This window comes from Rana temporaria, chromosome 1, assembly GCF_905171775.1.
Source record: "Rana temporaria chromosome 1, aRanTem1.1, whole genome shotgun sequence".
Taxonomy (NCBI): domain Eukaryota; kingdom Metazoa; phylum Chordata; class Amphibia; order Anura; family Ranidae; genus Rana; species Rana temporaria.
Genome location: NC_053489.1, coordinates 688,905,533 through 688,922,269, shown reverse-complemented (window position 1 = coordinate 688,922,269; position 16,737 = coordinate 688,905,533). Strand labels below are relative to the sequence as shown.

General features: G+C 48.5%; 1 protein-coding gene across 1 annotated transcript; it reads left to right on the top strand.

Moving 5' to 3' along the window:
- Nucleotides 1–8,289: 8,289 nt before the first annotated feature.
- Nucleotides 8,290–9,784, top strand: LOC120925102 (proteinase-activated receptor 1-like). Its single transcript, XM_040335976.1, has one exon. It carries the CDS (start codon nucleotides 8,297–8,299, stop codon nucleotides 9,347–9,349), a length of 1,053 nt encoding a protein of 350 aa, XP_040191910.1. The 5' UTR covers nucleotides 8,290–8,296; the 3' UTR covers nucleotides 9,350–9,784.
- The last annotated feature ends 6,953 nt before the right edge of the window (nucleotides 9,785–16,737 follow it).

Genomic DNA, 16,737 nt, shown 5'->3' with positions numbered 1-16,737 from the left:
TTAAAGTAATTTATTATGCATCTCTGGGGGTCTTCTTCCGACTCTCCGCTCTCTTCTCCGCTGCCTTCTGCCGGCAGGGAAGAAGCCGATGGGGAAGACCGGCCCGCAGCTAGTAAAAGAGCTGCAAGAAGATAGCGGAGCCCGGCAGAAGGCAGAAAGAACTCTGAGAATGGGGAGAAGGCACTGGAGAGCGGGAGAAGGGAGCGGAGAGTAGGAAGAAGACCCCGGTAGTCGGAAGAAGACCCCCGGAGCTGCCTAATAAATTACTTTAATAACCTGTGTAGTGTGTTTTTTTCATGACACTTTTTTCCTTCCAGGTGAATGGGTAGGGGTACGATGTACCCCATACTCATTCACATAGGGTGGGGGGCCAGAATCTGTGGGCCCCCTTATTAAAGGGGGCTCCCAGATTCCGATAAGCCCCCCGCCCACAGACCCCGACAACCAACGGCCAGGGTTGTCAGGAAGGGGCCCTTGTCCTCATCAACATGGGGGCAAGGTGCTTTGGGGGGGCACCCCAAAGCACCCACCCCCCATGTTGAGGGCATGCGTCCTGGTACGGCTCAGGAGGGGGGGGGGGCGCTCACTTGTCCCCACCCCCTTTCTTGACCGGCCGGGCCGGTGCTCGGATAAGGGTCTGGTATGGATTTTGGGGGTTCCCCTTAAAATCCATAACAGACCTATGGTCCCGGTATGCTCATGAAGGGGGAACCCATGCCATTTTTTTTTAATTGGCGTGGAGTTCCCTTTCATGCACAAGTCGTGTACAAGTCGCATGCCAAAGTCTGATCTGTTAATACGGAATACGATTTTGATCCGACTTCAGAAAAAAAATAGTGCAGGAACTACTTTGAAGTCGACGCGACTTAAAGTCGTGCCAATATGAATGGTAGTCATTGAAAATCATGGAGAATGACTTGTCATACGATTTTGCCGTCCACAATCGTGATACAAGTCATATAGTGTGAAAGGAGACTAAACATTCCTTGCATTAAGGTAAACAATGTTTAGGTATTAGTATCTCCCCTCACCCCCCTTATCTGAGCCCTCATTCGATCCAGCACTCTCTCCCTTACTTCCTGATCTCACAGGGTGAGCTAGGCAAGGGCAGCCATTGCATCCCACTGCTGTCAATAAAAGCCAATGATGAGGAAGTGGAGGGGGGTGGGCAAGCCTCGCTGTATGTGTCTATAGATGCAGGGCTAGCGTGGCTTAGGAGCAGGGTTACCAACCATTTGTAAATTTACTGTTTGTAAAAATCAGTGACCCTCCCATGGAGCTGAAAAGCTCCTCCACAGAGAGTGGCCTACTGGCCATGGTGACCAAAACCACTCACTACAAGTTTGAGCAGCAGCGGTACACTGGCCTATCCAAAGGGGAGCTGAAAGAGTTGATGAGTCCAGGGTGGCCACAGGAGCTACATTCCAGGGCCACTGGCTGTATAACTCTTACCCCTCCATGAAGAGTCTGCCACCTAAATTCCAGGGGCCCCCCCATAGAGAGACTGGCAATCTTCAGTCGCTGGGGCCCCTCTATAGAGAGACTGCTAACTCCAGTCCAGAAGTCCCTCCATAGAGAGACTGCTACCTTCAGTTCGGGGGCCCCTCCATAAAGAGACCGATACTTCCAGACCAGTCCAGAGGCCCTGTAACGGACATATGCATGCTGCCGAGACAGTTATAAGCTTCATGCAGGAAGGACTACAAGGAACTGCATGGCTTGTCACAATTGGATGTACCACATTGTATTCTGAGCTCAAAGGGTTAACTGGACAAAGGGTCTCTTTCATTGCTGAATGCTAATGTACTCTTCGCATAGCTAATGAGAACTCTCTTGTGGAGGTAACAGCCTCCTGTCAGGTGTATGCTGATGGGGATTATGTGTGAGTGATAATTGTTTTAAAGGTTAATTGAATTCTATTGTCTGATCAAGTTGAGGAGCCGAAACGGCTAGCGGCTGATTGGCTCAAGGGAAGGTCATTCTTTCAAAGTGTGTGTATTGAAGGCCCCCTGGGGGGGGGGGGAGTGTCATTTGTTTCTGTACAGTTTGTAACCAGATTTAAGGAAAGAAAATGTGGCATTAAAAGTCAGTCCTGCTTGACTCTGCAAACGTAGTCCGTCTCATTTCTTGGAAGGGCGTTCGATGGGATATACCAGCGGTACCTGCATATCGCAGCTTGCCAGGGAAAAGGACGTCTCCAGCGGCTGAGACCCTCACACCAGTGGGTAGCCGTTACATTGGTGGCAGCAGTGGGATGGTCCTTTTATCCAAAGAGCAAGTGCTGAATGGAGTCGCAGTACGCCAGGCTGAAAAGATCCACACTGAAAGATTTATTAGAGAGTCGTGGTAGGAGCGCCAGCAACAGACCACGGAGGGAGCTGATAGCTGACCTGCTGGAGCTGGACGAAATGGATGGATCCATGGAAGGAACGGAGCCCCTTGCACCGGTCAGCAAAGAAGATGTAATTACCGGGATTGTACAGCGGAGATTATCCTTGTATCCAGAAACGTCCGTGGAACTAATCAACCAGCTGTTTCGGGAAGCAAGGGAAGAGATACAAACGAAGAGGGGACAAGAACTGGAACTGGTAAAAGCGAGACAGCCCATTACAACTGCAGTTCCTACCCCCCCACCTGCTGCTACAGGAAAGAAAATACCGTTCACTGCATTTAAAGCTTTTGTAGAAAGGGAGGAGGAAATCGATGGATATTTGGCGGATTTTGAGAGGCAGTGCTCACTACACCAGGTATCACCAGACCAATGGGTCACTATTTTGTCGGGGAAATTGTCGGGCAAAGCCAATGAAGCCTTTCGGGCTCTCGCGCCAGAGGATATTTTACAATATCAGCAAGGTAAAAAGGCGCTGCTAACCCGATATGCCGTAACGCCAGAAGCCTACCGCCGGCGCTTCCGGGAGTCCAAGAAGATGGCTGTGGACTCCCACATGGAATGGGCCAACCAGTTACAAAGGGTGGCATCCCTTTGGGTCCAAGGGTGCAAGGCCAACACCGGGGAGGAAGTATTGCAGCTGTTCCTAATGGAACATTTCTTCCAAGACCTGGCCGCAGACATACAAGACTGGGTACGAGATCGCCAGCCCGCTAACTTAAACGAGGCGGCTCGGCTAGCAGATGAGTACGCGGAAACAAGGAAAGTAAGCCAGGGTACTACACGGCTGGCTCATAAGGTAGAACCGCGTACTCCAACCGTCACCCCACGCCCAGAGTTTCGGGCTCCAGTCCCACCACGTTCTCAGGGGCCTAGCAACTACCCCCGGGATTCGCCTAGGGTGACGTGCCATCACTGCAGCGACACGGGACATATTGCTCGTTATTGCCCTTTGAGAGCTACAAATAACAATTGGAGACGCACAGCACCCAACACAGAGGTCACTCCATCACGTCCCTCTGCGGCCCACTGCCTGGAGACCAAGGGGGAGCCCTGAGGAATGTCTGGGAATTTGGTATGAGGCAGACCCAATACAAGCTGCCTCTCCGGATAACCGTCAGCATCACCGTCAGGAGGTACGGGTGAATGGACAAGTAGCACAAGGCCTAAGAGATTCCGGGACTACTATCACTCTGATTCAAAAACATCTGGTAAAGCCAGAGAACGTGTCCACTCGCACAGTTGCCATCCGGGTCGCAGGGGGTGCTGTATTTCGCGTACCCACCGCCCGGGTGCACTTAGACTGGGGAGCCGGGACAGGAAAGACCACAGTTGGTATCATGGACAACCTACCTGCCGAGGTGGTGCTGGGCAACGACATTGGCCCTCTGACTTCGGCTTATTTACCTACACCTGCTGCTGCTTGTCCCGTGACCACCCGCGTTGCTGGAATCAACCCGCTTGCTGCTGAGAACCGGGTAAGACTACCTTCCCCGACATGTACTGTAGATCCGGCACAATATCACAGTCTAAAATGGGAATGTGACAAGTTGGCCAGTGAGAAATCAGAGATGCAACGACACTACGTCATGTATTATGAGATGTCCCGTGGCTTGAACATTGAAATGCACAAACAGGCGGAAATTGTCAAAAGATTAAATGGGATTTGCATCCAGGTGGTGCCGTATCTGTCCCAAGAGCATCAGCAACAGGTTTTGGGAGCCATTGAGAGAGCAAAGCAAGTGACTGTTCCAGAATTGAATTCTATTCTTCAACGTCACCATCAGCTACCGACCTGGTAAGCCAATGGGAAGGCCAACGGACTGTTCAGGCAAACGGAACTTTTACCCTAACAGCAGACCGGACATCCCCAAGTTGATCCGAAAAGGATCAATCCGGGTCTGCCGGAGTGTTCCACAAAAGGGGAGTAGTGTAACGGACATATGCATGCTGCCGAGACAGTTATAAGCTTCATGCAGGAAGGACTACAAGGAACTGCATGGCTTGTCACAATTGGATGTACCACATTGTATTCTGAGCTCAAAGGGTTAACTGGACAAAGGGTCTCTTTCATTGCTGAATGCTAATGTTCCCTTCGCATAGCTAATGAACTCTCTCTTGTGGAGGTAACAGCCTCCTGTGAGGTGTATGCTGATGGGGATTATGTGTGAGTGATAATTGTTTTAAAGGTTAATTGAATTCTATTGTCTGATCAAGTTGAGGAGCCGAAACGGCTAGCGGCTGATTGGCTCAAGGGAAGGTCATTCTTTCAAAGTGTGTGTATTGAAGGCCCCCTGGGGGGGGGGGGTGGCATTTGTTTCTGTACAGTTTGTAATCAGATTTAAGGAAAGAAAAATGTGGCATTAAAAGTCAGTCCTGCTTGACTCTGCAAACGTAGTCTGTCTCATTTCTTGGAAGGGCGTTCGATGGGATATACCGGCGGTACCTGCATATCGCAGCTTGCCAGGGAAAAGGACGTCTCCAGCGGCTGAGACCCTCACACCAGTGGGTAGCCATTACAGGCCCCTCCATAGCATAGGGAGACTGATACTTCCAGACCAGTCCAGGGGTTCCTCCATAGAGAGACTGCTACTCCAGTCTAGGTGCCCCTCAATAATGAGACTGCCACCTTGTCTTTGAGATTTTCTTGGGGTTTGTACGCAATTTCACACCGCCCCAAATTGTGCACTTCCAGCGTCAAAATGCACACAAATCACAAAACACCCCTGAACGCACCATGCAGGGACAGGGAAACTGGTCAGAGTTGATGGGAAGATGGATGGAGCCAAATACAAGACAATCTAATGCCGCGTACACACGATCGAAATTTCCATCTGACTTTTTTCATCGGAAATTCTGATCGTGTGTGGGCCCCATCGGACTTTTTTTCATCAGTGTTTAGAAATAGAACATGTTTTATTTTATTTTTAAAACGATTGGAAACTCCTATCGTCTGTGTGCAACTCCGACGGAGAAAAAACCCACGCATGCTCATAATCAAGTCGACGCATGCTCGGAAGCATTGAACTTCATTTTCCTCGGCTCATCATAGTGTTTTTTACATCACCGCGTTTTGGACGGTCGGAATTTGCTTGAACCGAATTCCGACGAAAAATTTCATCGGGTTTTAGGCCATCAGAAATTCCGATCGCGTGTGTAGCACTACCCCCGGAGGAGCTGCTGGTTTGTTTTGGGTGGCACATTTACCTCGTGGCTCTTCCGAATTCCTAGGGTGTATGGTGCATATAGCAATAGTAAAAGAATGTCCGCAACAAGTGTCTTTTCTGTGCTCTTTATTACCCAGCCGGGTAATAACAATAAACTGGTGATGAAAGGGATAGAGTTTGTAAGAAGAAGGAGAACAGCAGATTCAGGCGTAGTATTTGGAACAGTCCTGCTCCTATATGTAACACTTTCTGCACCACTCCTGCCTGAGTGGGTTTAGTGTACCCGGACAGGCCCCACTCACTGACCCGGACAGGCCCCTCTCACTGACCCGGCAGCCGGAGTATCACTCGAAAGTCTCTGCCACAGACCCTCCTTGAATGAACGTCAGGGAGACACATCTGCCACAGGCCCTCTCTGATTTGTAGTTACCAAGGCAATCCTCCTTAGGTGAATTACGCCCCGATCTCCTTCTTAATGTCGCCCAGGTACCGACTGACAGACGATCAATCCCTCAGTGTCCGGATACCTTGATCCCCGGTGGTTTGTCGAGGCCCTTTTGGATCGCCAGCCTCTCAATGGCGCTCCTCAGACGGACTCCCCACCGAACAGCAGTACAGCTTGGGATCCTCAAAGGTGGGATCCTCACTGGATCCCCGTCGCTGCTCAGAAGCTCTGGGCCAACATGACCCCGGAACCAGGAACACCGCTTGGCACGCATGCCCCGGCCTGGTAGGCCATAATGCCGGGGCGCCGTGATGTGGCCACCCTAAAGGTGGGTGCCACACTGGAGGAAGGAGAACCCAGAACTAATGGCTTCTGCCCCATAAACCCCCCCCCCACCATGCACATCGAGGCCAAACCCTAATGATTGCCTGCTGGGGAAGAGCACCCAAACCTTGACTCCACTGCTGCCACCTACTGCACAGGGGTTGGAAGAACACCCCAGCACAACAGAATGAGCCCACAGCACAGCCAAGCTGAGACAGAGACCCTGTTTTGCACATAACAATATGGATCAGAGTCTAACTACACTCTGATCCCCCTCTAAATTTAGATAGCACCGGTACCTAAAGTAACCAGGCTCTACACGTGTACAGGGCATTAGAAGAAAACCTGTTAGAGTCTGCAAAAGACTTGAGACCCGGGGGAGGGAGGTTCTCCTTCCAGCAGGACAACGACCCTAAAGTACAGCCAGAGCTACAATGGAATGGTTTAGATCAAAGCATATTCATGTGTTTGAATGGCCCAGTCACAGTCCAGACCTAAATCCCATTGAGAATCTGTGGCAAGACTTGAAAATTGCTGATCACAGACGCTCTCCATCCAATCTGACAGAGCTTGAGATATTTTACAAAGAAGAATGGGCAGAAATGTCCCTCTCTAGATGTGCAAAGCTGGTAGAGACACCCCCAAAAAGACTTGTAGAGAAAGGGGGTTCTACCAAGTACTGACCGCGGGGGGCTCCATACAAATGCCCCTCCCCCCACACTTTTCACATATTTATTTGTATCATTTATCATTTTCCTTCCACTTCACAATTATGTGACACTTTGTGTTGGTCTCTCACATAAAATCCCAATACAATACTGTAACGGTCACCACCATTTACGATATCCCATTCCATTGCCCCACGACAGCTTATCCGACACTCCAACCATCCCACAAACATCAGACACGATCCATCCCATTTCCCAGAATAACGAGACTTCCACACAGCTCTGTTACTGGTTCCAAAATGTATGAACGAATGCTTTAATGGTTAGCTCTCTTATATACAGTACAGACAGGTTACAGTTTATCAAAGGAACAAAGAAACTCTCCACCCACACATCACAAAATGGGGCTTCAATCACATTCTTTTAGATAATGACATTCAGAAGAGTTAATTATCCCCCAGACGTCCTGTCTCCGACAATAAGCGATTCACCTGCAAAATACACATTCCTATGTCAGACGTTTTGGCACCGATCTGACATAATTAACATGACCTAATTACTGACCATTATCCAGACAGCCTATCTCCGCATACAGCTTGACAAGTCACATTCCACATCTTATACTTTTCACACAAACAGTGTTATTAGCATACATAATGAAAGGTTTTAGGAGCCAGGCTGAATTAACACCTAAAAGCTAGACATCTGACCTTTTCAGACTTAATTAGCATCTCAACAGCCTAGGTTAAGCATTGAAGGAGACATCCTATTGACCTGTTGTGGACAGCATTAACCAAACTGTAATATTCCAAGATATCCTGCAAAACATGAATTATCATTTATCAGTCACCCTATGCCCAAAAGGAGCACTGGGTGACCCTAGACACAAGAGTCATTAGTGACGCTGGCACAGGAGTACCCCCCATCCTACAAAAGTCTCTGGGTGTCACGGGTCATTCCGTTACAAATACATTTATGTTTTTGGTTGTAACATAACAAGATGTGGGGAATTTTTCAAGGGGTATGAATACTATTTCAAGGCACAGTATACAGAGATATGCCTGGCCTTTTAATTTTGCCCAATGTCCACCCTCTTAGAGCTGAACCATATACCCAGAGATCTCCTGTGCCTTTCCTCTTACATTGGAATCATCAGCAGATCTCAAGGGAACCGAAAATTAAGGGAGCACAGAAGATATCACCAGCTGTCCTCCTGTTTGGTGTAATATGAAAAATGCTGCACAATGTTTCTCGTACAATGACTTCACCTCATATTTTGATGTCTTCAGGTAATGAAACTACGATGAACTCAACCCAACAAATAGAGGTCCACATACTACACAAAACATTTTTACAAGAATTTAAAGAACATATGAACAGCTGGTTGGTGACGAAGTTTGTGCCCTCCATCTACACCGTGGTTCTCCTCGTGTCTCTTCCTCTCAATATAATGGCGATCATCGTGTTCTTGGTGAAGGTGAAGGTGAAGAAGCCGGCAGTGGTGTTCCTGCTGAACCTAGCCGCTGCCGATGTTCTCTTTGTTTGTATTCTTCCTTTCCACATCGTGTACCGATTCTCAGGAAATAACTGGCTGATGGGGGAAGGGATGTGCCGATTAGTCACGGCCATGTATTTAAGTAACATGCGTGGATCCATCCTGCTGATGACGAGTATCAGTGTGGACCGGTTCCTGGCTCTGGTCTACCCAGTCCAGTCCCTTCCCTGGCGCACAGTGAGAAGAGCCTGGCTGGTGTGTTGCTGCATCTGGGTGATATCGATGGTCAGCACCGTGCCGATTCTCATAAGACAACAAACCCGACCATTTCCTGACCTGAAGACCACAACTTGTTATGATGTTCTGGATTCCGAATCGGTTGAAATGTTTCATGTTTACTATATTTTCCCCATTTATATCGCACTTTTATATTTCTTACCTTTAATTGTTACAACCGTCTGTTACATTGGAATTGTCTGCAGTCTCAGAGCTCCGAGCATGAAGGGCGCCCAGAAGAGGTCCCGAGCCGTCCTCCTGTCTGTGGTTGTGTTGTGTGTGTTTGTCCTCTGTTTTGGCCCAGCCAATGTTATTTGGTTCATGCATTTCCTGCAGGTCTATAACGAAGGTAATAACTTCCTGTACATCGTCTACATCATCAGTGTCAGTGTGAGCAGTGTCAGTTGTTGTCTGGATCCTCTGATCTATTACTTTGCATCCTCGGAGTGGCAGAAACACATCTACAGCCTACTGGGATGTAAGAGAGAACAGACACCACCAGTAGGCCATCAGAGGGTCCTCCTCCACAAAGACCAGATACAGAAAACTCCCAACAAACCTACTGAAACTTCCCGGTTTATATAACTGGAGGAGGCCGAACACTTCCAGAAAGTGTTCCCTTTTATTAAGAATAAGAATTCATATCTGATTTACTGATCGTTGTATGAGAGTATTAAGTGCTTACAGTATATGCCGATGTTGGGTCCTTTATATAATAGTGAAGTAGAATAACAAAGTTTCAAACCAGGCAGGACTTCAGCAATGCAGGTTTATTAACAGCTGGTAACATACACATTTATGATCAAAGTATTACAAGATATAGGTCTAATTTATATGGTTTCTTATAATGCATGCATATTAGATATGAGTATTCTTATCCTCTAACCAAATTAAAACAATAGTGAATTGTTCTCACCTTGAACCAGAATGGGTCTTTTCTGCCAATTCTTGAGAAGCCGTTACCTGATGTGGACCAGTCGGTTGACTGGCTCGACCAAGTTTGTGAGGAAAAAAGGGATTTTTAATACAGCTTACCTGTAAAATCCTTTTCTTGGAGTACATCACGGGACACAGAGTGGCATATTCATTACTATATGGGTTATATGGAGTACCTTCAGGTGTAGACACTGGCAATCTCAAACAGGAAGTCCCCTCCCTATATAACCCCCTCCCATAGGAGGAGTACCTCAGTTTTGTAGCAAGCAGTATGCCTCCCAAAATGGTCCCCAAAAGAGGGGTGGGAGCTCTGTGTCCCGTGATGTACTCCAAGAAAAGGATTTTACAGGTAAGCTGTATTAAAAATCCCTTTTTCTTTATCGTACATCGCTGGACACAGAGCGGCATATTCATTACTATGTGGGATGTCCCAAAGCAATGCTTTTAATGAGGGGAGGGAGAAATCTTCCCAAGACAAAAGGATTTAATTAAGAGGTATACTCAAATAATAATAATAAATCCAACTTAGTCGAGAAAAATTAAACTTACATTTTAACTCAAGGGTGCCCCCGATTCTGAGGGTCTTAAATCGCAGCCTGCAGCACTGCCTGCCCAAAGGCTGTATCTGTATTCCTTCTTACGTCCAACTGATAAAATTTAGTAAACGTGTGGACTGAAGACCAGGTTGCCGCTTTGCATACTTGAGCCATAGAGATCTGATGGTGTGCTGCCCAGGAGGCGCCCATGGCCCTGGTAGAATGAGCCTTTACTGACAAAGGAGGAGGCAACCTCTTCAAGCCGTAAGCCTGAATAATTAACTGTTTAATCCATCTCGAGATGGTGGATTTTGCAGCTGCCTGCCCTTTTTTGGGCCCATCTGGCAAAATGAACAACACATCTGTTTTCCGAATCCTCTCTGTAGCTTTAAGATAGGCCTTCATGGCCCTGACAATATCCAAGGTATGCAGCAACCCTTCCTTTCTGGAAGTGGGCTTCGGAAAGAAAGAAAGAAGGTAGTACCAAATCCTGGTTCAGGTGAAAACTGGATATAACCTTTGGTAAAAAGGAAGGATGAGGACGGAGAACCACCCTGTCCTTGTGCAGAATAAGATATGGCTCCTTACACGATAGGGCTGCCAATTCTGACACTCTTCTGGCGGAAACTATGGCGACCAGGAATACCAACTTCCTTGTTAGTAAAACCAAAGGAACTTCAGCCAACGGCTCAAAAGGTTGTTTCTGTAGAGTTGACAGAACAAGATTCAAGTCCCACGGACAAAGTGGTGACTTAACTGGAGGGTTAATACGTAAGACCCCCTGTATGAAGGTCTTAACCAGCGAATGGGTGGCCTCTGAAACCATACTGACAAAGCTGAAATCTGTCCTTTGATTGTGCTTAATGCCAGGCCTTTATCCACTCCTAGCTGGAGAAAACTTAACACTCGATCAATGGTATACTTGCGTGAAAGCCACTTCTTGGACTCACACCAGCCTACGTAGGCCTTCCAGACCCTGTAATAAATCACCCTGGAGACCGGCTTTCTAGCCCTGATCAGGGTAGAGATTACCTGCCTAGACAGCCCTCTACCCCTGAGAATCAGGGATTCAGCCGCCAGGCCGTCAAATTTAGACGCCGTAATGCAGGGTGGAGGATCGGGCCTTGCGAGAGTAGGTCTGGCCGTAGAGGAAGCGTCCAAGGGTCTCCCACTGCCATCTTTAGGATTAGTGAGTACCATGCCCTCCTGGGCCATGCTGGAGCTACCAGGATGACTGGTTTGTGCTCCACCCTGATCCTGCGTAACAGGCGGGGTAGCAACTGTAGCGGAGGAAAGGCATATAGAAGTTTGAACTGATGCCAGGGGCAAACCAACGCATCGGCTCCGCAGGCCATAGGGTCCCGTGTCCGGGACATGAACCTGTCTAGCTTCTTGTTGAATCTCGATGCCATGACATCCACGTCCGGCATTCCCCACCTCTGGCAGATTATCTGAAACATTTGCGGATGCAGAGACCATTCCCCTGGCGACAGAGTCTGACAACTCAAGAAGTCCGCCTGCAGGTTGTCCACCCCGGGAATGAATATTGCCGATATGCAGGGCACATGAGCTTCTGCCCACAGGAAAATCAAGCTCACCTCTCTCTGAGCTGCCTGACTCTTGATCCCCCCTTGGTGGTTTATATATGCCACAGCTGTGGCATTGTCTGATTGTATCCTCACCGGGAACCCCTGCAATTTGGCTGTCCAAGCCTCGAGGGCTAGCCGAGCAGCTCTGAGCTCCAAGATATTGATGGGCAACTGCCTCTCCGTCTGTGCCCAAGTACCTTGGTGAGTGCAACCATCCAAGATCGCTCCCCAGCCCCTCAGGCTGGCATCTGTGGTCACTATCTTCCAGGCCACGGGGCTGAAAGATTTTCCCTTCAGTAGATTCTGAGGATTTAACCACCAGCACAGACTTTGCCGGACTCTTGATGAGAGTGGCAAAGGAAATTCCAAGGCCTGTGGCCTCTTGCTCCATGCTGACAGAATGGCTGCCTGTAGGATGCGAGTGTGGCTTTGAGCGTAAGGTACCGCCTCGAACGTGGCCACTAGCTTGCCTAGTAGTCGCATACATAGGTGAATAGTTGGTTCTCTTTTGCTTAGAACCAGATGTATCAAGTCTTTGATGGCCTCGACCTTTACCAGAGGCAGGAACACTCTTTGCTGTTCTGTGTCTAATGTCATGCCGAGGTATTCCAACCATCTTGTGGGTTGGAATGCTGATTTTTCTCGGTTTAGGATCCAACCGAACCTCTCGAGGTACTGGACCGTAAGGGCCACTGCTCGTTCCAGGCAAGGAGACGAGTGATTTATGACTAGGAGGTCGTCCAGGTAGGCTAGGACCGTGACCCCTTGGATCCTTAGACTGGCTAGGATCGGAGCTAGGACCTTTGTGAATACCCGGGGGGCCATAGCCAGCCCGAAAGGGAGCGCCACAAATTGGAAATGACGCTGGGCCACCGTGAAGCGGAGAAATCTTTGATGTGGCTGAAAAATTGGCACATGAAGGTAAGCATCCTTTATGTCTATGGACGCCAGAAAGTCGTCCTTCTGGAGTGCGGCGGCTGCAGACCGAACAGATTCCATCCGGAAAGAATGAACCCTTAGGTAAACGTTTAAACCCTTTAGGTCCAAAATTGGCCTGACATCGCCGTTGGGCTTTGGAACGGTAAACAGATTGGAGTAGAACCCTAGCCCTTGCTCTTGGGCTGGTACCTCTACTATCACGCCCTGGCAAAGCAGATGATCCAACGCCGCCAGTAAAGAGGCCTTTTTTGTTGGATCGTTCGGTACCCTTGACTCCTGATAATGAGGTGGAGGAAACTCTAGAAACTCTAATCTGTAGCCTGTGGCTACGGAAGACCGGACCCATCTGTCGGGGATATCGGCTTCCCAAACCTCCGCAAAAAGACGAAGCCTTCCCCCCACCTTTGTGGGTGGGGGCGCCCCTTCATAAGGCAGATTTAGGGGCTGGCTTTGCTGGCTTATGATACCACTGCTTCTTGCCCCCAGAGGCCTGTCCCTGCGACTTATTGCTAAAGTTTGATCTCGCAGGAGGCCGTCGATACTGCCTGGAATTGGAGGGCCCCGGAATAGGGGAGAGCTGCCTTTTGAACGCAGGCCCCCGAAACTTCTTTTTGACTGGTAAAAGGGTACTTTTGCCACTCGATATAGTCTGAATATATTTATCTAGATCCTCTCCGAAGAGTCGACCTCCATGGAAGGGAAAACCTGCCAGAAGCTTTTTGCATGGGGGCTCAGCCGCCCAGTTCTTTAACCATAAGAGCCTTCTCATGTGTACTAAAAATAGTGACAAACGAGACGCCTGCTGAATGGAGTCCTTTATAGCATCCACCGCAAAGCACAGGACTCTAGGAATATCCGGTAATTCTTCTGCCTGCTGGGCAGGAATGTCTTTAAGCATCTGTTTTGTCTGGTCTGTTAACGCCTGACAAACCCCAATAGCAGCCACTGCTGGCTGTATCACTGCACCTGCCGTAGCAAAGGATGCCTTTAAAAGTGTCTCAAAACGCTTATCCACCGGCTCTTTAAACATCTGTATGTTTTCCACCGGGCAAGTTAAAGATTTATTTACACAAGAGATGGCGGCATCCACAGCTGGGAGAGCCCACTTCTTGGAAAAATTTTCTTCCATAGGGTAGATGATGGAAAATCTTTTAGGTGGTAAAAAGATTCTATCTGGTCGTATCCAATCCTGAAAGATCAGTTCCTCTAAAAGAGGATGGACCGGAAAAACAGCGTTGCTCAAAGGCGCTTTCAATGAACCTAAGGATGATACCGCCGAAGCCTAAGGCTCCGGTAAGGGCAACTTAAATGCCAGGCGGACCATGTCTGTCAATGACTGAATCCACAAGCTCTCTGCATGGGAGGCCGAGACTGGCTCCTCATAAGTAGACTCCTCATTCCCTGAACCCTCATGGTCCTGGTCTGAATGATTTTCCTGAGCTTCTAATTCTCCAAGGGAGAGAACCTCAGCATCTGGGGGTACACCCCCAGGTGATGGAGACCTAGTCCGCTTCTTGCCCGACATGGAATTGACTATCATAGTTGCCAATCTCTTGTCTAGTCCCCCTAAGGAAAGGGCTAGCATTTTCTCTGTGACAAACACAGGGTTGGGTGGATCTGATCTAGCCTCAGCACCAGACCACCCTAATGGCTCAACCAAGGCACCCACTACTGGAATAATTTGTGGGGAGAGTACAGGCATATCCCGACTCGAACCTTCAGAATCTGAGGGGGAACCCTTTTGTTCTCTGGCACCTCTTGCCATTTCCCCTGATCCTGATGCTTTGGAAGCCATGGTACAATACCGAGGTACCCCTACTTACAACAACCAACTGATGTAGGTAGGAGAAAAAACTATGCGGTTTTAAGGGGACAGTAGTGAACAACTAATGCCCAAAAAACCCAATGGGGAGACCAGTATGTGTTCCCCCTTTTTTTTTTTTTCAATTATTTATTTATTTATTTATTTTTTGGGGGGATTTTTGGATCCTGAGTCCCTTTTTCTACGGAATCACATTGTCTCCTCACAAGAGAAATTGCAAGAATCCACCTGCTGTAAGGAATTGTTTAGGCTAGATTGAAAAGCTAGTTCTGTTTGTCAGAACTGCAATACTCCCTTGCGCCACCGGGTGCCACTGTGCATCAGGCTTGCACTGCTGCCGCTCTGTGTCCTCCTCTCCTGAGCTCAGAAACAAACTGAGCTAATACAGCACAGAGGAAGGGCCGCCCCTTCCTCTTATGAGATCCAACGTCCCGCCCCCCCCCCTCTGAAAACGGCGTGAATTTCGTTTTTTTTTTTTAATATATCGCTGTGCACGCGCCCGCACGCGTGCCCGTGTCACGGGGGGGGGGCCATGGTGAGGCAGCATGCTGCAGGGACGCTGGAGAGATGGACACAGAGGAAACATCCGCACGGCACCCGGCCAGGTAAGAACCTCCAGGTAGGCCCAGACACCTCCCTAGTTCAGGGTAAAGAGTAGGCACACACTAATACCCCACCTAGCGCCCAGCCAGATAGAACCTGCAACACATAGACCAGGGAGATCACACATATGGGGAGTAAAAAACACAGACCATCCTGTCTTACACAGACATAATGGCCCCAGACTGCCAATGCAGGAGCATACTCAGGCAAACTCCCCCAAAAGATCCCCCTGGAGAGCCTGCTGACGAACCAAGTCCCGCAGGTCCCCCCTTCTTACCTGCTCCATGCCGCAGGACCTTGCACAGCAAGTGGTCCAATCTTCCCCCATCTCCGTGGGTGGCGTCTAGACCTTCAGGCCCTGGGGTCCTTTAAAGGAACCCACTGTCCTGGACCCATATAGCATCCTGGCAAACAGGGACTTTAGGCACCCCAAAAGGTTCTAAGTCCTGGGCCCAGGATCCAGCTCTCTGAAAGAGAAGCATTATGGGCAAAACCCCCTAGTTAGGGGCCCGGGTACTGTCCACTTTGGCTCTGAGGCACCTTGGACAGATCCGGTTAGCCCGCCTTGATCCCAAGGATGTGGAGGCAAGCTATTCCATGACCAACACCTAAGACACTGGCGAAAAAACTGAGGTACTCCTCCTATGGGGGGGGGTTATATAGGGAGGGGATTTCCTGTTTGAGATTGCCAGTGTCCATCACCTGAAGGTACTCCATATAACCCACATAGTAATGAATATGCCGCTCTGTGTCCCGTGATGTACGATAAAGAAATTCACACTCTGGAACAAGTCAATACGTTTTCTCTATTTGACTCGTACAAGGAGACAAGCTACGGACAGATATTTGCCTACTGGTTCTGACTGCTATGACCCGTGCAATAGGGCAGCATACATAGAGGTCAGCCTGATAGACGCCCATCTGACCAGATAATTGCCCACTGGTTCTGGTCTCTATGACGCATCCAATAGGGCAGCATACATATGGGTCAGCCTGATAAACTCCTATCTGACTTGTCTGACTAACAATTGTAAAACTTGCATTTATATACCCTTACAAGCCTTATCTTAGCCATCTCTCCTAGATGTTATTGGTTGCTAAGATCTACGTCAATGTAACACCTGTCCTACAACCAAACTTAATTATTCCTAGATTTCCTATATGTTCATTAAAATGATTTATACTGGTTTTGTCCAACTAAAGACACCTGTGTAGGGACAGTATGGCACCCAGACATGTTAGATCAGGGATCCTCAAACTACGGCCCTCCAGCTGTTGCGGAACTACACATCCCATGAGGCATTGTAAAACTCTCACATTCACAGACATGACTAGGCATGATGGGAATTGTAGTTCCTGAACAACTGGGGGGCCATAGTTTGAAGACCCCTGTGTTAGATCAAACCCTCCTCATTCGGATAAGACTTAAAGAACTTGAAACATAAGAGATTTACAACTTTGGGAAAATAAACTTTTAATACCCCTCCTTATGTGTTATGTTTCACTTTATAATTCTATATGTGTATAATATATATATATATATATATA

What these genes read in the sequence shown, in the direction of transcription:
- LOC120925102 (XM_040335976.1), top strand. Translation starts at nt 8,297, where the DNA reads ATGAACTCAACCCAACAAATAGAGGTCCACATACTACACAAAACATTT.